The following is a 24009-nucleotide window of genomic DNA, read 5'->3' on the forward strand; positions in this document are numbered from 1 at the left end:
ACGAGGGTAAGTGGTAAATTAATACGTAGCAATAAAACAAGAAGACATTAAAGCATAAGGTGTGAGTTTTAACTAAACTGTATTCCCTGTAAACGCAAGATAACTTAAATTTTAACAATCAGCACCTGAAACTTAAGGATCGAGCCTGCTTACCATTTGGTGGTGGACTTTAGGAGAAAGTTTGTCTGTGATTTTCGCGATGCCTGCGAGGCAGAAAGCAATCACAAGAAGCCCCGTGACAGTTTTCTTAATAATTTGACTGACCATGTCTTCGCACGATATTATACCAAGACCAAAGTGCAAATACTGAAAGACTAAGCCGCGACCAGGGAAGAACCGTCACGTGACGTCAGCTCGCGCACAAATAGAGGCTCGTCGGAAAGAGGTTTGAAAGGTTTCTTGCCAAGTTCACTGTTCTTTTCAACTTGCAACACAGGAGTAAGCACAAGTAAGAGTGTAATGTAAATTAAGTTGTAACTTCCAAATTGAGATCCAGCTCTCCCACGGTTCCCTCACCCAGATGAGGCCCATAGTACTTTTTGCACTCGATACGGTGGATAGCTCGTTGCGTGACATTTTGGGGGAAAAAAGGTAAATTCAGACGAATCTGGTGCTACACGTTCAAGATTAAACATTTAAAATCGATCGCACCATAGGTAAATACAAATTAAAGAGCTGAAAATGTTTTTCCTTCTCCCTCCCCTCCCATTCTCATCCCCTCACCTCATCATCCTTACCCTGATTCAAATTCTTACACCGTTCTTAAAATAATCAAATTGGCTCAACTAGGAGGTCTAGGTACCTTCAAGAAAACATTTTATCATTACATTTGGTTCACAAAATTCACAACACAACTTCAAATACATTGTGCCTCAGATGATGGTAAACCAAGACAAACAATGTTTATTTCAGTGGCATTCATATCTGCTTTCATAAATTAACTCTACCCAAATTGGTCACAAATCCTACTAGTAGTATCATTAATCTAGATATTACAATAATTGTGAACATAAGAATGCATTCAACATCATCAGGCATAATGTATGCCAAACTGGAAGCACCAAAGTATAATAGTCAATTCCTCATAAAAACTGTCCAACTGTGCATTATATTTACAAATCAACAATTTGATAGACAACCAAACTGAAGCTTACCACAGGTACTGTATTCTTGCTGATTAAAATAATTGATTCCTGTTACTTAAATTTGTTTCTCCAGTCTTGAAGAGCAGGTGAAATTGAGCCTTAAATAATCTCTGCTCACTAAAAATTGGTTGAGCAACATAGAAGACCACTACTAGATGGAAGATCATTATCACAACAGTGTCCATGCAAAATAACACGAGATACATGGTGATGCAATATGTTAGCAAATATTTTTAATAAAATCATGTAATAAAGACACACAGCAACAGGCAAATAAGAGGACAAAGTTGTCAATGGTTTTTGTTTTTCAATATTTTGTACAATTGAATTAAAAGAAAATGGAAGTTCCCCATTCTTCAATTTTGGGCTTGTCAAAGATAAGAGCTGCTGTTCTGAATTCCAAACTCTAACACCCTCCACGCAGATCTGTGATCCAATATGCTCTGATCACGACACAGTGCCCACACATAGCTTACATTTTCAATGTTATCCTACAAAAAGAGAAACAACAATCAATAATTTATACCCTACACCAAATAAAACCTTATGAATATTTCCACTCCTCACTTTCAACTTTTACTTACTAGATCCATCAACAGATACCCCTTGAGAGACTTCGATGCACAGCTTGTGCTTGTAATGCCACTATAGACAATGAAACTGTTTAAGAAAGATTTCTTACCTCACCACCTTCAATAATATTGCCAACAGCATCTTTAAGGATCATTATTTGCTGAACCATAAAGGTGAGAACTAAGACTGGTCCTTGCTCCATGACTTTGGCCATTGCCACCTAAGAATGTAATGTAGAGTTACGATTATCAGGGCTTTGCTTCTTGGTAAAATACTCATCTTTATCAATCTCTCAGCCACAGACATATTAACAACTAAACATGTCACTAGAGTAACAAAATTGACACACACTTCACTACTTACATCAACATCTCTGACATCAAGGATTTTTGCTTCCAATTTCTGTCCCAGTTGTTTAGTTTGCTCAATCTGTGCAGCTAAGACATTGTACGCCTGGACAAAAAACAAAATTTTCTTAGGTTTTAGACTTCTTTGAGACACCTAACAGTATACAAAGGGTGTTTTAATTGCTGCAAGTATGATTGCTCAGAATTCAGAACAAAGGCTTGGTTTTACAGTGTCATAAAATTATCATCTACTACAGTTTTTATCCGAGGAGTTGATAAATAACTTACCGGTTCATGGCACCAGTCTTTTAATATTTCCAGGTCACCTTTTAAGAAAGCCTTGGAAACAAAAGAGATAAAACAATATTTTTTATAATTGTATGTAAAAATATGACATGAAACCATGTTTATAAGCAAGTAACACATTTTCTCACTACAAAAGCCATCTGATCAATTACCTCAAGAACTGATGGAATGATTTCAAATTCACACTCTTTTAGGAAGCTGTCTTTGTTAAACTGTGGATCAATTCTTGTTATTTCAGCCATTGTTTTTGCTGTATCCGACTGGGAAAATACATCACCTGAAAAATTGGGAAATTATTGAGAACTTATTAAAAACATGAAAACTTTACTATTTAAAGTTGCTATTAATACAATTTATCTTTGTTATTATCCACATGAAAACTATTCAAAATCAATCAGTACCATCATGATCCTTATCCTAGTCATAACCATCAATACTTCTTTAAAATTTTTTGTTACTAATTCTGGTGCAACATCATTTGAACAGAAGGAGAGAGAAAGTATTCACTGGCTAACAAGCCTTCTTTACTATGCACTTTTCCTTTGTGGACAAGTGTGTTAATACTGTTTACTTACTAAAAATGTCTTGCAGCTTATCTGTCACAACTCTTGATGCTCTCACAGCCACATTGTCACTTTCATCATATTTTGTTTTAAGATTAAAAAGCCCTGATGAGAGACCAATAATATAATCACATTATATTTGACAGCTTAAAAATCTCAACACTACATCATGAGGAGGTATGAAGGATGTTACCTGTCACAACAGGATTGTTGTCTTTAAATTCTTTCCACTGCTGGTACCATTTTGAATCCTTGTGAAGCACCACTCCTGTTGCATCCCTGCAAGGTATGACAATTGTTATTAGTAATTACCATTATTAATAACAATAATCATCTGTTTTTTATAGACGCCGCTGCAAAAGAAACACAACAACTTTCACAACAGCTTGTTCCTTAGTTTGATCATCTCTGTAAATTGTTGTATGGAAATTAAATGGAAGTTTCGTGTAAAAAACCAAATAATATTTGATCAAATTGTGTTTTCAACAGCTGCCTATGAATACATAGATACCTACTCATTTGCTTCAATTCTCCTCTCTTTCTTCATGACACCTCCTTCTTCCTGTTCAGTACGCCGTCTTAGTTTCTCTTAATAATCCATGAAAAAATACATATAAATATTAGTCATATGAATATTACCCCAAAAAGAAAGAAAAAAGGTGTATGTACACAGCACAGTCTGCCAAGCTTCATCAGCTTGACCAGTGCACTGATTACAATGATAGCATAGTTTCTCAAACCTGGTGTTCTATATGGCTTTGATTTTTCAAGTTCTTCATCAAGAACCTCATGCTTGAAAGTTTTAAAACCCTGCAAAGAGGTGGGAAAGATTCGACAGAGGCAAATACTGAAATAACAGCAAGTTAAAGATAAATTTTAAGTTCATCTAAATTTCCAAACAAGGTTATCTCTGAAGTAATATTCTGAGGTTTTTAAGCCATCTCACCAAAAAGAGTCACAAATTACAGAAAGTGGTACAGTACTTTATATTATGAGAAGTAAATCCCTCTGAAGACAATAAAACTGCTACCTATGCAGTTTACTCACAGTGGACACAGCCTTAAATGCTTCTGTTTTTCCAAGGATTTCACTCTGTTCTTGGACCTTTGAAGCAGCTTCCTTAGCAGATTTTGCAAACTAAAAAACAAGAACCATATATTACAATCGTATACAAGATTCATGCTCCAATCATGTCTGGTTTGGTACCTGCTTATTCAAATGGTCAGTGAATCTGTCAGTTGGTCAGTCTGCCTAACAATCACTCAAAATGTTGCTCACTAATAAGTAAGCCTCTGACTGATGATCAATCATTTCTAGTATTTCCAGTTATTGTGGTTGTTGTTTTTCCTTTTTACTCCACATACCTCTTCAGTGACCTCAATTCCCTTTTTAAATGCTTCACTTGATGTTGCTTCATCGTATGCCTGACGAAACCAATTTTAACACTTAGGTCATTTTTATATACATATTATTAAATAACTTATCAAATGATGAGACATTTCTCTAGGTAACAACACATATCAAGTTGAACCAACGAATTCTCTCCAATCAAACCCTGCCAATAAATACACACTGGTGTACAAACAAACCTTTGAGACTTTTGTTGAAAATGCTCCTGAAAAGCTCTTCACAACTGCTGAAGTTTTCATTGATGCCGATGACACATTATCCTAGGAATGACAAATGCCACACATTCTTGTCATCACATTCAACTTTTTATAGATTGCATAATGTAATATAGTAAAAAGGTTGAACCTTTAAGTAACAGTTACTTTTATCACATAAACAATGACTTCTTAGCTGGTAGATGGATAGTCAGTCAGAGCATCATGAACAGTGCTCTTAAGGACTACCCTTATTCAGATTACCTCACTTACAATGGAGCTGTAAATTACATTTAGGTTACTTCAAGTGGTGCAGTTTGTGGCATAATCCTCTGTTTAAAAAGTACACCTTAAGACTCACCTTAATCTTATTGACAAGCTTGACTCTCCCTGACAATGTCTCTGTCTGCTCATATTTTTTTGTTTCTGCTTGAAATTTTCTAATATTTTCCTACATGATGAAAAAAAAACCAATCTTTCATTTTCGTCTTAAGTAATATTCACTGTATACAAATTTACAAATTTGACACACTGAAAACAAACTCAAACTTTGAAATGATTCTTACTATATGAACATATATTTGATAACTTTGACTGAACACATTCTTTGAACAAACCTGCATTTCTTTGTTTCTCTCAAAGCCTTCCTTGATATTTTCTATAAACCTTCCAATTAACCCAGGTTGTTGGTCTGGTCTTCTGTAAGCATACCATCTGATCTGTGATGTAAAGGCATCAACACCATCATCACCTCTTTCACTCCAAGGAACAATCTTTTAGCACATTCACCAAACAGTCTTAATGTATTGTCTCGATAGAAATTAAAAATTCTCATTGACTGTCAACTAGAGAGATTAGTTCTCATATCATGTGTGTGAAATTGTCATGTCACACCAGATGTCTTGAAAAAAAAACCATGAAGATTTATACAATTTACATACAACTTCAAAATCAGTCGTTCAAGGCAGCAAGTAATTAATTTATCGTGAAATACCTGATGATCATAGTTATATAATCGCCTAATCTACTAGCTAGCAACGTTACACTTCCAAAGGACTGTGGCGCTAACTTAATGCGCTACAACACACAAATACTACACTGAAAAACAGTACCTGTTGAGAGTTGCATTCTCCTTGTCGAAGTCTACTTGGAAGAATGGAAGAACTCACAAGATATTGATTTGCACGTGTATCTAACAGACCAACACGCGCAAAGTTACGACAACTTTGACAGACGTACCTTCCGAGTAACATTTGCTGTAGCAAAACAAGAATCAAAAGCAGAATTTTTAGCTTATCTTCCGCTAGGGTGATGAAGCTTGTAGAGGAAAGGAGACAATCTAAGGAAATAAAACTTAAGTATTTCATCACTAACCTGCGCCATCTTTAAATTTCGTGACAACTCGAGGAAACATCGAAGCATGCGCGAATGCTCAAGTGCAACCTAATGCGGGCTCATGTGCCGAAGGATTTGAGCTCGTGGCGTTATAAAAATTGCTGCTTGATCAAAAATCCCTTAAAATGAAGATCGCTGTTGAAGGTTGCTGTCATGGTGAATTGGACAAGATTTACGAAACCATTGCACACCTGGAAAAGAAGGAAGACATCAAAGTTGACCTGCTGTTGTGCTGTGGAGATTTTCAAGCTGTTCGTAATGAAGATGATCTTTCTTGCATGGCAGTCCCTCCAAAGTATCGGCATATGCAAACATTTTACAAGTACTATTCCGGAGAGAAGAAGGCCCCTGTACTTACAATCTTCATAGGAGGGAATCATGAGGCTGCCAATCATTTGTGGGAACTACCTTATGGAGGGTGGGTAGCCCAAAATATCTACTATCTGGGGTATGCTGGGGTGGTCAACTTCGGTGGTATGAGAATTGGTGGTCTGTCAGGCATCTACAAAAGTCATGATTACAACAAAGGACATTTTGAGAGGCCACCATACAACGATTCCACTGTTCGCAGTGCATATCACATTAGAAGTTTTGATGTCTTCATGTTGAAACTTATTTCACAGCCAATTGATATTTTCCTGTCACATGACTGGCCTCAAGGAGTTTATCACCATGGAAACCTTCAAGAATTATACAGGTTTAAGGACTTTCTTAAACCAGAGATTGAGAGCAACACATTGGGAAGTCCTCCAGCAGCAGAGTTACTGACTTCACTGAAGCCAACATACTGGTTTTCAGCACACCTGCACACAAAGTTTCCAGCCTTAGTACCACATGAATCCCAAGAAGGATTCAAATTCACCAAGTTTCTTGCCCTTGATAAATGCCTTCCAAGACGAGAGTTTCTGCAGGTGATTGATGTTGGTCCTTCGCAAGCACCCCTAGAGCTGACTTATGATCCTGAATGGCTTGCAATAACAAAGCTTACAAGTTCCCTTAACAATTCAACACCAAGGACAACATTTATACCAAATGCAGAACAAATATCACAATACATACCTGATGGTCAGATGGTTGATGAAGTTGTTAAAACATTTGGAAGCCCACCAAAGATTACAGACAATTTTGAGATAACTACCACTCCATACAATCCAGATAAACCAAAAAAGGTTTACATGGCTCAAATACTGGCTGTTATGAACCCTCAAACTGAGACTTTTTGTGCTAAACTTGGAATTAACAATCCCTGCTGTTCTGAAAAGTCTGTTACTCCTTGCCCCAATCCCGAAGAAATAGAGCTAAGTGATGGAGATGAAAATAACTCCACCTTTCTTGGTAATCCTGATGAAATTATCGTTGATGATGATGAAGTTGATGTGACTGAAGCAGAACCCAACATTGATTCATCTGTTGTCAGTATTGTTCCAACTCCTGATGTGAACAAACTGAATCAAAACAGGTCTCTTTTGGAACTTCCAAAGCCTGTGAATATTTTTACTAAAAGTGAAGAGCACTATGCATTGTGTGAAGATGACTCTCCTCACACTGAGGGTAGAAATTGTGAGCATGAGGAGGTAACTCATGACAGTTCACGTTTAGAACCTCAAAAAAAGGTTTTGAAAATTATGAGGAGAAATCAGACACTCTACGCTTCAAATGACAATGATGAAGACAGCGATGCTTGATTCTGAAGCAGGGACATTGTCACTATTGTTATTTCATGGACTAATTTTTTAACCATTATCATTAAAACTGCACTTCTCCTTCTCCTAGCTGCTTGTGAACTATGATCTTTATGAACTTGTTATTTAATACAATAACTACTAAAACAAAAGAAAAGATGTACTACAGTAGATCATTCTGAAGAAAAATAGGAATTTCTGTCAAAATATCTTGTGAGTTGTAACTTTATTTGAAAAGTGTTGTGCAAAAATGCAACAACAGTACTGTTTATAACTTTTATCACAATGCTGCAAAAGGACCTGTACTAAGTCAGGAGACATGGCTTGAAACCTCTCTTACTCATCCTGCTCTCCAGCTTCCTTTACCAATAAGCCCTATGTCCCATCTTTTTTCACCAGACACAAAGGCCAACTGAAGTCTAATCAAGGTTCACAATTCAGTATTTTACAGATGCCAACCTGTGGAGATATGAAATCTGGATTTTTCCTTTATGCTACTACAGCATCAACTCAGCACCACCCCTCCCCCCAACTTTAAAAAATGGTTCCCCCCCCACCCCAATAAAATGGATCTCCCTTCCCAAATTACAGAGATGGCTATGTTTGAGTGTCTGTCAAGATGTGGTTGCATGAAAATGCTGTAAGAAATGGTAAGACAAGTTTGAAAAACCAATATTGGTTTGATTTGGGTAAATCTGGGGATACAATGTTAGTCTACAGTGGAGCATAATCTTTAAAAGCTTGTTCATCCCTTTCACACAGGAGATTTGGTGAACCATATGGGAGACCGGGAGATTCGCTCTGTATCCGGGAGACTCCCAGATAATGGTATTTCCTTCCCACTTCACACCCCCATGAATGTTGTATCTCTTCTCTCCCCATTCCCTTAAGCTTTCGTGCCAGTGCCCTTCCAGTTCCACTGGTCTCAAAAAAGATTTAAATGAGAAAAAGGCTCTTCATAATCTCGTCACACAGTAAAAAAAAGAATTAAATATGACAGAAAGCGTCTCATTTCTAACAGGGAAGTCAGTTTCATTGGTGGGCCCGCGTTACCCTAAACTGACTAGCGTGCGTTATCATCCGCTGAGCATGCGTTTGTCAACTTGAGACCACGCTTGAAAGCAAAATGGCGGATGTTCTTGATGTGGATGTGGAAGACAAAGGTGGTTTTTCAGAAGACGAAGGCGATGGTAAGAGCTTTTATGACATCAGCAAGAAATAATATTAAGGTTATGCGAGTTTCAAAGTAATTTTGTTATGATTTGTGCTGCTTTGCAGACGGAATTCAGAGATTGAAGTCTACTGTCACAAAGCGCAAAGGAAGAGGATTCAAAGCGAGTACGTAAAGAAAAACTTTTCGATCAGTAACGTTAAGGTTTGAGCCGTGGTGAATGTCAAGTAAATCAAATAACACTTCGTAGTATTTGAGAGGTTCGATTCTGGTTCGCGATAAGCTCACTGGGACTCAGTTAAGGCGTCAAAATGTACAGTCATTATGTCTAAGGATCGATCGAAGACCCAATCAACTGAAAGAAAACTTCCTTTTGAGGGGGAGAGAAACTGCTATTTGGCACATTGAGCCGAGATATTTTGTCCTGTACAACTCACCGCTAACACAGCCTTACTGGATTAAGGTCCATGCATTGCTGACTTATCTTGTGGTCAAATATTCCAGGTGATTCATCCTCACGTGCCCAAGAACAGTATGAATCCATGGAAACTGATGAGGCTAGTGGAACAGGCCCAGCACGATGTATGTTTTCTTTTTTTTTTAACCATATCTGATTAGTTTAATGAATTTCTAAAAGAAACTTGACTCAGCAACTGTCAACCTACCACTCCAAGTATGCATAAGAATGCTCAAAACTATGGGAACAAAATAATAAACTTATCAAATTATAAAGTTGCTTACAGAATGGGGTTTTCAATCATTTCCAACTGCACTCTGCCCTGAATGAGCAATATTAATCACATTGGAGCACTTAAAAGTTTGTGATTAGTTTGCAGAGACTTCACAGACATATGAATAGAGACATATAAAGTTTTTGATTCAGCAAACAACAAATATATCTTGTTGCTATGTTCAGTCCTGGCCCATGTTCAGCATAATTTAGAATGTTGTATATATTTTTACTTAAAATTTCTTTATCTTGGAACCTTCAACAAATATATCTAATTAAGCAAACTATGAAAAAGAAAATTAAAGGATTCTACAAGTTTGCTGTTTATTTCAGCTGTTGAAGGTTGGATTCTGTTTGTTACCAATGTTCACGAAGAAGCTCAAGAAGATGACATTCATGACTTATTCTCTGAATATGGAGAAATAAAAAATCTTCATGCCAATTTGGATAGAAGAACTGGCTTTCTGAAGGTAAATCAAAGAGTGTTATGGAGTACAAACAGTTAGTGCAATTAATCCTTTACTCTCTGATATCAATATGCATATTATAATGTCCATACTGTTTCATTTGAATTAAATTACCACTGCTTTTGCTAAGCCCCAATGTCTTGTTCAAAGAGCTGGAAACTTTCATGGGAGAATTTGGACAAATGTTGGCATGTTGATAGGGTGACAAATTATGTGCAGTGCCTTTTTGAAATCGATTTCCTTGGTTGTTTGGCTCCCCATCCTTGCCAAGCCATTGAATTACCATTTGCATTATGCATTTCCTCAGATACTGACAAGGAGAATTTCTATGAAAATCAAGAGCTTTTTTAGGTGGTGATCATTACCTATATTCTTGTGACCTATTGTGTGATTTGGGTGAAATTGGAAGGAGAAATAAGATGTTAGTCATTCTTAAAGGTTAAAAGGTTAAAACAAAAGTAGATTATTATACTCCACGTACTACTCAAATATTTTATGTCAAGAAATTTGGGTGCGAGGCTTGAAACCCCTTTTGCTTTTTTACTCTGAGATGTTAGATTCTCTAAGGATATACTTCTTTGGTAAGTTGAGTATGTCACTAACAGATGAGCTTGTTCACTGTACTGTAGGGTTATGCACTGGTGGAATACGAGACATTCAAAGAAGCCGAAGCGGCAATGGAAGCCTTGAATGGGTCAGACCTTCTGGAGCAAAAAATATCTGTGGATTGGGCATTTGTGAGAGGGCCAAGAAAATCTGCAGGGTAGATGAGTACTTTAGATTTCTATGACTGTCTGTGTCTATTTCAGAGTATGAACTATTGTTAAGCTAACATGATTGGCTAAGTGCTTTTGAGCTAAACAAAAATACTCTAATTTTTCATTGTCATGTTTCTTCTATTGCACCTGCTCTCTAAGAAGGGTTTCTCATTTAGAACAAGCACATCATAGAACTGTTTTGTGAATCAAGTTGAGATCACTGTTCATGTATTCCCCAGCTAATGTCACCATTTAAGTATTAAATCCTGCATTGTATCTATTGCAATTAGTGCAAACAGTTTGTCTAGCATGCAATCAAAACCTGCAAATGGAAGACTTTTTTAAGGCTTTGGACTGTTTTTCCAAAATGTATTCTGTTTCAACTCATTGAACAATGTTTTTTGACAAAAGTTGTTACCCTTCCCCACCCCCAAATTTAGTCTGCCCTGTTTATCAGTGAGCCTAAAACCTTTTACAAGGTTATATAGACCGTTTTTGTTTTGTCAGGTATGATAATTATTCTCTGAGGTGCTTGCAGAAGTACTTGTAGCCAAGGAAGGCTAATTTATATGCATATGAGTCAATAGCAGTCAGCGCTAGGATTGATGAAATACATTGCAAAATTCAGAATATATAACTAGATTTTAAGGGATATATCAAAGTGTCTCTCAAGCTTACTTACTCCTGATGTATTGTTCTTTTTGTAGATCTGGGAGAAGGAGAGACACAAGAAGATACTAGACCATTGTTTAATTTCCACCTAAAGTACTGATTAGTTTGTTTTTCTTCTCATGTGTTTTGTAACAAATGTATCAACTGTACAAATGTGATTCTCACATGTTACTACTGAGTAGGGATATTGATTTAGAGTTGCACATCTTGATGCTTAAAATATCATCACTAAGGTACATGAACAAGGACTGAAGCTTTTTGATATCATGAAACATTATTAACTCTGTCTCACTGTGACCAAAATATAAGTTTATCCTTTAGTTATGTCTTCAACTTCGATTCTGAAGCCAGACTATGGCAGTCACAAACTAAGGTGGATAAAGAAAGTGCAGTAGAGCGCATGAAAAACAAAAGAGTCTTATGGAAACTTGTTATTCACACCCAACTGTATTTTAGCTCTGATTGCTTGTTATAAAATTGTTAAGTATCATACTGCAGTTAATTACTCTACGCATTTTATTATCTTCTGTCGTAAATCTTCTCACATAAAATATATGCTGGTTACGTAGAGATTGTAAATTACTTGGAGAATTCACTGCTTTTAGTTTTTAATAAATTTCTTGGAGTTAATTTGGGAAACTAAACTATTTGTGCAACTAAACAAAAAAGCAGACAATTTGTAAGAAAGCCTTATTTCTTGCTGTTAATCTGGCCCTCGTTGATCTCATATTGAGCTCTGTAAGTTGTCCTATTTCATTTACAAAGTCGGGAGTTATTATTAGCTTTTCTATTTTCTTCATGATCGTTGATACCGTTTCCTCTAAAGCCTCCCTTATTTCCTCAGCCTTTATAGCCTTGGATGTTTCATCACATGGTGAACATTTTGGATTAGTCCAACTCGTTTGTCAACCCTGTTGCGTATGTTCTTTGGATTCCTGAGTTCAGACGAGTGTTGGGTTTGTGTTCTTTAAAAACCGCGCACCGGCGAAGAGGAAACTTACCAATAGCAGTAATAGCATGTATTTTTTCCAGGGGCTTAATCATTTAAATCCCAAGATCTGATTGTTAACTCTCCTCTTAAACTGTTACATATTTCCTTGTAAATTGATTGCGTGAATGTGGTTTTTACCTCTGTGGATTTGTTTTTCACCTCACTATCGACGTCGAAATTTCCGAGTCATCCATTACAGACATTGCATGACACGGTGACGCGAGCAGCGATGTCTGTACTCTTATCGACAACGGCCAATTGACCAATCAGATTGGGACATTACTGCCAAATGTGTTAAAAATATATATATTTTCTTTGTGGTTTCTCCAAAATTATTTCCGTCTTGAGCAAGGCGGGTCAGAGGCAGGAGAGCTATTTCGATGTAAACGTCTTTAGGATTTAAGTACTAATTTCTCTAGCAGATACAATGACTTAAGGGCAGTCTAATTGTCAAGTTGTCTAGTCAAACTAGTTGAGCTTGTTTTGAACTCGATAAAACAAGTTTTTGCTTAGGGTTAGGGCTACTTTGTTTTTAAGCTGAGCATAACTGAAAATTTTTAGAATCATTGCGCTTGTTCTCGTTTTCCAAAATAATGTTTCGGTTTATGCAATGTCTTCATCAAAGAGAGGGATTTTAGAGCATCTTGATGCAAGCGAGGTTATTGTAGGAGATGGGGGCTTTTCGTTCTGTATGGAGAGAAGGGGTTATGTTAAAGCTAATTTTAAATAAGCTCAATCAAGTCCGACCGATGTATTAAAAAAAGCCGAAGTTCAAAAAGAGAAAATAAGAGAAGGCAAGTGAAGAAGGCAAGAGAAAGTAATGTTCTATCATGTTTTATTGTTACTTTTACTGATTTTCAGGGTTCGCCGATTTCATTGCCCACTAACGGTCGGCCGTTCAGTAGCACTTTGCGTGAGCTGGATTCACAATGGGGAAATCTTTTAAGATTACTTTAAAAAGTGGCAGACAAGACCTTGATTCAGCAAAAGACTCTGACTATTAACGAGGAACCACATAAGCTTGCTGCATACGCAGAAAATCACTGAACCATGAAACTGAGTGTCAGTATTCTGTTTGCATTAATTAGGGCTTTTCCCAAGTCTTACTTTCGATGTCACAGTATTGCTGAGTCAGCTTGCTAATGACGTACTGTGTGCTTGTATTTTGGTTTAAAGCTCGGAGGTGCCAAGAGACTTTTTTGGAAATTTTATTTTCTTCAGCGATAAGTTTTTGTTATCAATAGCTCTGCACCAAATTTTGCAAAACGGTTTGTCATAATCTAGGATCTGATCCAGTAAGTTACTGGGAAAGTATAATTATATTTTAGTTTGAATGGAATTCTTATTAAACCTACTTAGATACTTAGCATAAAATAATGGAAGCGATACAATGCCATGAAAGTTAGAAAGATCTTGTTGTGCATTATAAGCGCTAAAACGTGTTATCCTTGTAATGCAGGGCTTGTCGCATTCTTTGTGCACTCTTGATCGCCATTACAATGAATTGAGAATGAAAACGCTTTGATATACTAGAGTTTCAGGCGTGTTTTCCATTATTGGACTGTTGGGGTAGACCAGCTCCAACATCCGCGCGCAATCGGGAGGCACCAGGAGTCTGATCAAGAACAGTTTATTTCACTCTCTGAAACTGTCTCCTTCCTCTTTCTCTTAAATTCAGCCCTAAGTATATGCTCTTAATTACCCTACTAGTAGGCATGTTTTGAATTATGGGACAACTGACCTTGGCAGAGTACACATATTTTTAGAGCGCTAACCGAAAACATCTCACAAGACATTCGAACAACAAAGTATTTGAAAAACAACCAATCTTCGAGAACTAAAACCAAATCAAAACTTCCTGTGAGGATTCTGAGCAAGGTCAAAGACAAACCCAAACTCGACCAGCAATGACGATCATTGTACGAGAATGAAGCCTCAATACGGTCAAGGACACATCACTCAAAGGGTAAAATAAATGAGTGGCCTTGCAGCAAATAACAAACCAAGGCTCACAAGTGAGATTCGCATAAGGATTTCAAGATAGTGTAACTGGCCTAAACAATTCCTAAACATTCAGCCAGAACATTCCTTATTTAAGTAGTTACCAAACACTCGTAATTTTAGTAGTTCATGATACGATGTTATTTGCGCGCATAAATGTTTTTGTAGGAATGATATTTGTCTCTTATTTTTTTTTTTACCCAAACACTAATGACAGAGGTCCGTGTGACCTCTTGACGTAAGGAAATTGAAATCCAAGATGACTTTAACTCGGGTAAATTCAGGTAAATAACTATTTTATGTGAGTTTCCGTGAATGATTATATTTTCCTTGCATTTTCTCGCTCACAAAACATTTACCTTCGTCTAGACAAACCTCCGCATGAAATTCTGGCTGAATAAAAAAGAAATGGACCTTATTCTACTTGGAGAACGAGTCGAGTATCAAGTTTTTTTATACTAAATAGATATTTTCTCTAATGCCTGTCATTCCGCGTTTTATGTTACTCCACCACTCTGTCATTCCGTCGAATAGGGTCACCTCTTCCGATACTTAACGCTCTCGTGGAGGAACATAATGGTATTTTCGAATGATAACGATTTTATGCTTAGCTGGAAGATAGGAAAGTGTACCTCTCATGCTAAGCAGGATTGAAGTGGGTTTCGCGTAAATGATAGCCCACTAAGTATGGCCAAATAGCGCCGACGCGAAGGAGGGAGGAGAAGATTATTTCAAAGGGGTGAAAGCTTGATCCTTTGATGTTATCGATTTTTCCGTTGCACGTTCACTAACTACTGATGAGATAAATGTTTCAACGCAATAAACCATCATTTTCCTTTAAATCAAATAAATCATAGGGACTATAACATGTTTGTTCACATTGATTAACAGTTCATTTTTAATATTACTAATTAAATTTTGGAAATCTGAACATTGTCTGTCCACATTGACTGGTGCGTGACACAGAAAAGACACAAAGGCGTAAAAAACATTTAGCCATTATTATTAAGTTTAACTTTTATTTTTGTGGTTTCTTTCCTTTCTAAAAGTATGTTGTCTCCAAAGTTATGATGCCTTCAGGCAAGGTGGCTCAGAGGGAAGAAGTTCTCTGAATATGTAGGAGTTTTACTCGCTTAACAACGTTTTGAAATCACTATCAATATTTTTGGTGCAAATGTTAAAGATGCAGCGAACAATCTGGTTTACATCTGGTCAAACTAGTTGCAACTTGTTTTGAACCTGGAAAAACATGAGGTTTTGATTAGCTACATATTTTTTTTTTCATCTTGCGCTTGTTTACTTGAAGCGTAAGAACACGTTTTCCCAAGTAACAGTTCATTTTATGCAATGTCTTCATCAAAGCGAGGGATTTTAGAGCGTCTTGACTCCGGCGAGGTTATTGTAGGAGATGGGGGCTTTTTGTTACTGGGATACCTGTGGTAGCCCAGTCATAAAATGCCTTTGTTTTTTTGTCGTCTTTTTTTTTTTTTTTTCCTCCGCCACAAAATGGAAAAATTGCGCAATAATACCCAGAGGTCATTGGGCCCTCAACACCATGACAACTAACTGTGATCCAATGAGGGTGAAGATGTTCACATGCTGATCACGTGTTATCTTGATGATGATTGACGTTGTCATGCACGGACAGTGCGGGTCACATGACGAACACGAGATTTTTGCTTATAAAATTCTCTCGTCATTCATTACGCATTTGTTGTGGAGTTGTTGTTTAAGCGATGGAGGTTGTGCGTTTTTGGGTTACGATTACTTGGAGTTTCACGGTGCAAACGGCCAAAATACTTACAGACGCCTACACAAGTCGTATTGTTCGCGGCCAATCCACACTAAAAGATGTTACTGAGCGGTATTTATGGAACGGATTGAGTCGCGAACGCTTGAAGGCCATGAAAGCCTTATATGCTTTGATAGCCATGAAAGCCTTGTGTGCTTTGTATGCCAAGTATGGCAATGTCTTAGTTGAAAAACCTACACTTGTTGAAAAAAGAAAAATGCTCAATCTGAAACCAAAGTGCATATACTCTGTGCAATCTATTGAACAACACTACTACCGTGAGACTGAAGAACAAAAGTCTAATGGATGCAAACTGCTTGTGAAGATAGACGCCATGTTGGATTTACTTGATGCCAAGGAACGTAGCTACGATAAAAGTACGAACGGTATTAATTTCACGATCAGAAAGGTTAATCTCATGTTTTTTTTCATTGTAGCTGTATGGATATTCTTTTTTAATAAATACATGATGCAAAATCCTGTGTTTTTTGTGTTTAATGTTATTATGCTATCTCTTGTTTACGTAAAGTTGTTGATTTCTTCAACGAATGCTGCCTTGAATAGCTTCGATGAATGTAAGGTACTTGAGAAAACTGCTCAGTTATCTGTTATTGTATATGATGATAAGCTTAATGATAGCAATGATGAAACATTTTCAGTAAATACAGTTTGCAACTGTAGATCTCGATACGACAAATTTGATTATTTTAATCGCCCAGGTACGCATGGTATACGTGTTCGTAGTCGTGAGCCCAGCAGAATACCAAAGAAAAGAATTACACGTATTTTGAAGAAATCCAGGAAAGTAAGACGTTTACTTCGAGCCTACGTCAGAAAAAGCATACCGAAGTCTTCCCGAATGCATCTTCTTATATATAAAGCTGGTGAAAAAATATATGCACATGGAATCAGATGTGAGAATAAAGGAACAACGAAATATCCCTCTTGTGCAGTTAGGAGAAAATATCGAAAGTCTAACAAATACAGGATACTGAAAATGCAAAACCAATATCCACATGTAATAAAAAGTCCAAAGCCAAAGCAGTTGAATGCATGGAGGTCTAATTCAGTACCAAATGTTTATAAAAATCTTAATCACAGGGTAAATCATTTTAAGTCCAATCTGTCTGGGGATATAGAAAAAAACCCTGGTCCTGTTATTAATTCTACTAAAACAATTCAAGCTCCTTACAGCCAAGACAATGTGGCAATGTTTGGGTTAAATGCTGGTACACAGTGTGTAGCCATGTCACTTGCTTCCCTCATATATAACAAGAGGAATGGTATTGTATCCTCAATGGACTTGGTTAATATCATGAACATTGGTAATGAATTGTATTCTGGTCTATCAAGTCTATCCAGGCAATCCTATTTACTGTTAACAGAAGTACCTGAAATGATAATAGTGTGTGATATTACTTATCAGCTTCAATATAGTCCAAGCTATACTGGTACTATACATGGTACTTGTGAAGTACAAGATTTTAATTATTGTATGTCATTTTCTAATGCTATGGAGGCTTTGCTGGGACAAAATTATAATTCATTTCTTTTAACAATGCTAAGTACTACAGTAGGTTTTTACTGTAATGGTGATGGTAAGTTTAAGATATTTGATTCTCATGGTAGAGATCCATATGGTATGCCCCATCCTCAAGGAACTTGTGTACTGTTAGAAGTTAACACCTTAAATGAGCTGATAGACTATTTTCAAGGTCTTTATCAAAATTCAAATGTTTTATTTGAACTCAAAGGTGTACATATTAGTGAAAAACAATGTGATATGACAGACATTTCTGACCAACAGTTGTCAGCTATTCCCATCAAACCAAATCATGCAGATGCTAAAATTACAACCAATCATATTCCCTTGTTATGCTGTTGTGCCACATCTTTTTATAGCATTTGTTTTTCCATTATCAAATATTGTGGGTATTGGAATTCACAGACCCTAAATAGAATCACTGACCATGCTAACAAGTTTTACAAAGAAAAAGTCAACGGCGATAACCATCCACTGACTATCAACAATTTCCCAAGGACCCTTCAAATATATGATGCAGATATTAATATTGCCTTTAATTTGGAGAAACAAGGAATACTATGCTGTACATCACTTGGTAGCAAATTATCGCTTCAGACGTTAATCACAGATAATACTAAGGATAATACTGGGTTTTTAATGTGGGTTTCAAATTATTGCTTCGGCTGTATTTTTCAGCACAACAATGTGAAGACAAAAGCAAAAAGTGTTAAGTACTATATTATAAGATTCAGTCCTAAGGGCACACTTGATATATTTGAAAAAATTAATGACATAGATTTTCTTATTCAGTCATTAATGGATATTGTAAAAAAACAATTCCAGAGTAAAGATGTAGAGTATTGTATTAAATTTATATGTTGTTCATCTAATTTGTCAAATGCTGGAAGACAAAAAGTAATGGCAAAACATAAGTCTCATGGTCAGAGAGAACTAGGAGCAAAAAGGAAAAAAGAAAGCTATGCACAAATGGAACCTGCCATGAAAAAAAAAGTTTTGTCTGATAAAGCAATGTGGTACAAGTCACTGGATCCTGCAGAAAAAGGAAAGCTTTTATCTCACAGAGCTGAATGGTATAAATCACTGGATCCCAAAGAAAAAGAAAAGCTTTTATCTCACAGACTTGAATGGTATAAATCATTGGATCCCAAAGAAAAAGAAAAGCTTTTGTCTCAGAGAGCTGAATGGTATAAATCATTGGATCCCAAAGAAAAAGAAAAGCTTTTGTCCAAATCAGCAGATTGGTATAAATTACTTGGTTCTGCAGAAAAACAAAATCTTTTGTCTAGCAGAGCAATTTGGTATAAATCATTGGATACTGCACAAAAACAAAAGAGAGCAGAATGGTTTAACTCCCTCAATTCTGCACAAAAACAAAAAAGAGCAGAATGGTATAAGTCATTGAATCCTGAAGAAAAAGAAAAACTTTTGTCTGGCAAAGTAGAATGGTATAAAACACGGGATCCTGCAGACAAAGATAAGATTATATCACAAGTCCAAGCTAATAAGGAAGCCCATAGAAACTCAGTTCAACATGGTTTAGATCATAAGATAACAGCTTTTCAAAGTAAAATTAGGGAAGGTCCATATTATATTTGCTCTGTTTGTAACAGAATACTATACAGAAAAACTGTTATCCAGTTAAAAAAACAAATGTACAACACTCAGCAAGAACTGTTTACTGACATTAAGTCATTTGATGAAAAACAGTACATTTGTAAAACCTGTCACACAAAAGTTTTGAAAGGGCAAGTGCCATGTCAAGCTGTATGTAACAAATTACATGTTGATGAACTGCCACCAGAGTTGTCCATTCTAGAGAAGCTTGAACAGATTCTCATAGCACAGAGAATAGTGTTTGAAAAAATAATAGTCATGCCCAAAGGTCGACAAAGAAAGATTAAAGGTGCAATCTGTAATATACCAGTTGAATGTGATCAAACATGCAATATATTACCACGTCCCCCAGAACGATCTGGAATAATACTGTTGAAACTGAAAAGAAAATTGGAATTTAGAGGTCATGTCTACTTTCAACCTGTGCGCCCACAAGTAGTACTTGATGCTCTCAAGTGGCTAAAGACCAATAATCCCTTATATAGTAATATAGGTGTGGATATTGACAATATTGATACAAATCTCACAACTTTGCAGCAAAATGAGAATGTTTCAGAGCAGAATCCAGTTTTGAATACCATAGGTGGTATGGGTAATACCACCTATAATGAGCCAAACCCTAATGGTCAGAACACACCACCTGATAATGAAGCTGTGGATAATGATGTTACAATGACCAATATGGGTAATACTACCTTATCATGTGAAGATAACAGTGATGATGATAACACACCTGATGATGAAGAGAAAGATGACCCTTTGAATGAGCATAGAGCACCTACAAATGAAACATGTTTTCAGTCTCTAATACCAGATTACCCTGTAACCGTTGAACAAAATAATGAGGTATTGTCAGGAAATGAAATTTGCAATATCGCTCCAGGTGAAAACAAGCACCCTGTATCATTCATGATGGATAAAAGTTGTGAAGAGCTAGCATTTCCTGTACTTTTTCCAAAAGGTCAATTTGGATACACTGTTGAACGCGAAGTGAAATTGTCACCAGTGAAGTATTTCAATGCGAGACTATTACATTACAGCGGAAGATTTGCAACAAATCCAGAGTATCTCTTCTTTGCACAGTTCATCATAGAACAGAGGAAAGTCTCAGATAGTATCAATGTTGCTCTGAAAAAAATTCATGGCCAGTCCCTCACTGCTTCTCAAATAAGATCTGATGCACAAAGTTTACAAAATCTCATTTTTCAAGATCAAGCTTATTTATTTTTGAGACAAATACCAGGTACACCTCCTTATTGGCAAAAATTCATGTATGAAGTAGTAGCTATGGTAAAACAGCTAGGAATACCAACTTGGTTCATGACATTATCCTGTGCTGACCTCAGATGGCCTGAGCTGTTTCAGATTATTGCTAGAACACAAGGCAAAAACCTCACAGATGAACAAGTTGATGCTTTGTCATATTATGAAAGGTGTTCCATGCTAAATCTCAATCCTGTTGTTGTTGCTAAACACTTTCAGTACAGAGTTGAAACATTCTTCACTGAAGTTCTACTAAGTACAGCAAATCCTATAGGTAAAATAGTGTATCATGCACTTCGTATTGAGTTCCAGATGAGAGGCTCCCCTCATTTACATGCATTGATATGGACTTCTGATTGTCCCAAACTAACATCTGAGACCAAGCAAGAATATATAGACTTCATTGATCAACATGTGCAAGCCTATCTTCCTAATCAAGACCAGGACCCTGAGTTACACGACCTAATCAAAACTTATCAAAAGCACAGCCACTCTAAGACCTGCAGGAAATATAGAAATGTTAAATGTAGATTTAATTTTGGGCAATTTTTCACAAACAGAACAATTGTTGCAGAACCTATTTCTGATAATTCTGATCTAGAGGTAAAAAAAAATACCATGGATAGAAGAAAAGAAATCCTTTCATTAGTCAAAGACAAAATTGATGATGTTCTAAACCCAAGCAAGTCAAATTATGATTCTACTTTGACTGAAGCTGATATTTTCAATTCTGTAAACATTACTGAAGAGCAATATTACTGGGCCTTATCTATTTCATCTGACTCAGGCTATGAACTGCACCTCAAAAGACCAATAGACAGCTGTTTTATTAACAATTACTTCATTGCTGGCATAAAGGGATTTGCAGCAAATGTTGACTTACAGCCTGTCTTTAATCACTACAAGTGTATTACTTATGTTTGTTCATATTTTACAAAAGACGAAACTGAATGTTCACAGGCTATTATGAATGCAGCAAAGGAGGCTAAGAAAGAAAACCTGAGCATCAGAGAAGGTTTAAAGAAAATCGGTGCTGCCTTCCTCTCCACTAGAGAAGTGAGCTCACAAGAATGTGTTTATAGATGTATGCCTGAACTATGGTTGCGAAAAATCTTCCCAGCAACAGTTTTTGTTAACACAAACCTACCTGAGAAAAGGATACGTGTCACAAAATCACACCAAGAGCTTGAAAACCTGGATGATGAAAGTACAGATATCTTTAAATCTAATATCATTGAAAGATATGCTATTAGACCACAAACTATTGCATCAGTAGATGAATTATGTCTAGCTGAGTTTGCTGCATACTATTACAAAGATTACAGGAAAGACTGTCAAGAAACTAGTGATGCTCAGCCTGAAGTTCTCACCGATCATGCTATTGAAGTACAACACAATTCTTCTGATTCTGATCTATGTCTTCCAGACAAAATAAGACTGATAAATACTAATGAGGTAATGAAATGTAGAAAAGTCAGAGCTGTTATAAGGTACCACAAGCCAAACAAAACAAAGGAGCCTGAATTATATTTTCATCACCTGTTGATGTTGTACTACCCCTGGAGAGATGAAACTCATCTTCTAAGCACTGATAAAACATATGCTTCCAAATTCTTTGAACCTGCTGTACAAGCTGTAGTAGAACAAAACAGACAAAATTTTGAACCTGATGGAGATGCCCTAAATGAAGCACTTGAATATTTAAGAAATAACCACAACAACATCATTCACTCCTATGATTCTCTCAATGATCAAGAAAATGCAGACTTGCATTCACAAATCCAAGATGAATTGACACCTGAAGAATCATTTAATAGCCAGTCACCTTCACATCTTGCTTCAACATCTAGTCAAACTGATCAACATTCAAATATAGGAATAACAACTTACAACCAACCTGCAGAAATTTCTGATGACCATCTGCGACAATGTGTTCGAACCTTGAACAAAAGACAGCGGTATGCATATGACATTGTTCTAACTTGGTGTAGAAATAAAATGAAAAATATGAATAGTCTGAAACCTGAAGAAGTAAAACCGATAAATCTATTCATTACTGGTGGAGCTGGTGCAGGAAAGAGTCACTTGATCAAAACAATATACCAAACTGTCACAAAAACATTTAGACATGCTCCCATGAATCCTGAATTACCCACAGTTCTTTTAATGGCACCAACTGGTGTTGCAGCCATTAACATTGATGGAACAACAATAAATACTGCTCTTGCAATTCCTGTACTAACTGGTGACAATGTACCTCCAATGTCAGACCAAAAGAGAACACAGATGAGATTGTCATTATCTGAACTAAAGTTGATTGTCATAGATGAAATCTCCATGGTTGGTAACATCACTTTACTTCATATCCATCAGAGACTAAAGGAAATTTTTGGTACATCCAATTCACAGATGTTTGCAGGCATAAGTATAATAGTTGTTGGTGACATGTACCAATTACCACCAATTTATAAAAGAAGTGTCTTTGATAATTTCAAAAATGATGTGTTTAATCTATATCACCCATGGCATCTCTTCACAATGATAGAGCTTGTTGATATAATGAGACAGAAAGATGATCAACCATTTGCTGAACTTCTTAATAGATTCCGTACAGCAAGTCAAACTGAAGAAGATATCCAGTGCATTCAGTCTAGAGCAATAGATCCTTCTGATAATAACTACCCCTCAGATGCTCTTCACATTTGGGCTGAAAATAGTCCTGCCAATCAACATAATGACCTTAAACTTGAACAAATACCTGCACCTTTATTTCATTTGAAAGCCATTGATCAGTATCCTCCAAATGTCTCACAACAAGACATTGATAGAGTTTTGGCCAGACCAAGATCTGAAACAAGTGGACTTGATTCTGATATCTATATCAAAGAAGCTGCAAGAGTCATGTTAACAATGAATATTAATATTGCAGACAGACTAATTAATGGCCAACTGGGAACTGTTGTTAGAATAGAGGTAAACCAAACTAACCAAAAACCTACTGTTATCTATATTAAATTTGATGATGATAAAGCTGGCAGCACTTTAATTCAACAGAGTAGTAACCCTTTTGTCAGACAAAACAAAGTTGTACCAATTCAGGCTGTACTAGCAAAAATCAAAGTAAGACCAAATAAACCATCTTCTCCTGAAATACAGAGAGTACAATTCCCTTTCACACTAGCCTATGCTGTAAGCATCCACAAGGTACAAGGTTTATCACTCACTAATGTAGTTATTAGCTTTGAGTTGATCAAACAGAGATCATTCAACTATGGTCAAGTATATGTTGCCTTAAGCCGAGCAACTTCTTTGAATAGTATTCATGTTCTTGGAACACTTAAGAACAGGCATGTGAAGGCAGACCCTAGGGTACACAAGGAATATGAAAG

At 36.5% G+C, this 24009-nt stretch overlaps 4 protein-coding genes across 4 annotated transcripts; 3 read left to right on the forward strand and 1 right to left on the reverse strand.

The window, feature by feature from the left end:
* Positions 1–855: 855 nt before the first annotated feature.
* LOC131790358 (mitochondrial import inner membrane translocase subunit TIM44-like) lies at positions 856–5961 on the reverse strand. Its single transcript, XM_059107558.2, has 16 exons — positions 5913–5961; positions 5651–5794; positions 5156–5257; positions 4900–4989; positions 4524–4604; positions 4299–4358; positions 3982–4071; positions 3675–3744; positions 3450–3522; positions 3128–3213; positions 2947–3039; positions 2524–2648; positions 2354–2404; positions 2082–2171; positions 1828–1938; positions 856–1636 (listed from the first exon to the last, which is right to left on the reverse strand). The coding sequence occupies exons 1-16, from the start codon at positions 5958–5960 to the stop codon at positions 1517–1519; spliced, it is 1434 nt and encodes a 477-aa protein (XP_058963541.1). The 5' UTR covers position 5961; the 3' UTR covers positions 856–1516.
* Positions 5962–6010: 49 nt separating this feature from the next.
* Positions 6011–7801, forward strand: LOC131790357 (uncharacterized). The gene has a single exon (XM_059107557.2). It carries the CDS (start codon positions 6059–6061, stop codon positions 7616–7618), a length of 1560 nt encoding a protein of 519 aa, XP_058963540.2. The 5' UTR covers positions 6011–6058; the 3' UTR covers positions 7619–7801.
* A 905-nt stretch (positions 7802–8706) lies between these two features.
* LOC131790366 (RNA-binding protein 8A-like) lies at positions 8707–12056 on the forward strand. Its single transcript, XM_059107570.2, has 6 exons — positions 8707–8805; positions 8894–8953; positions 9291–9368; positions 9850–9986; positions 10613–10746; positions 11449–12056. The coding sequence occupies exons 1-6, from the start codon at positions 8742–8744 to the stop codon at positions 11480–11482; spliced, it is 507 nt and encodes a 168-aa protein (XP_058963553.1). The 5' UTR covers positions 8707–8741; the 3' UTR covers positions 11483–12056.
* Positions 12057–23179: 11123 nt separating this feature from the next.
* Positions 23180–23988, forward strand: LOC136278865 (ATP-dependent DNA helicase PIF1-like). Its single transcript, XM_066162019.1, has 2 exons — positions 23180–23899; positions 23968–23988. Exons 1-2 carry the CDS (start codon positions 23180–23182, stop codon positions 23986–23988), a joined length of 741 nt encoding a protein of 246 aa, XP_066018116.1.
* Positions 23989–24009: the final 21 nt, after the last annotated feature.

The sequence above is a fragment of the Pocillopora verrucosa genome, unplaced genomic scaffold (assembly GCF_036669915.1).
Source record: "Pocillopora verrucosa isolate sample1 unplaced genomic scaffold, ASM3666991v2 scaffold_92, whole genome shotgun sequence".
NCBI classification, from domain to species: Eukaryota; Metazoa; Cnidaria; class Anthozoa; order Scleractinia; family Pocilloporidae; genus Pocillopora; species Pocillopora verrucosa.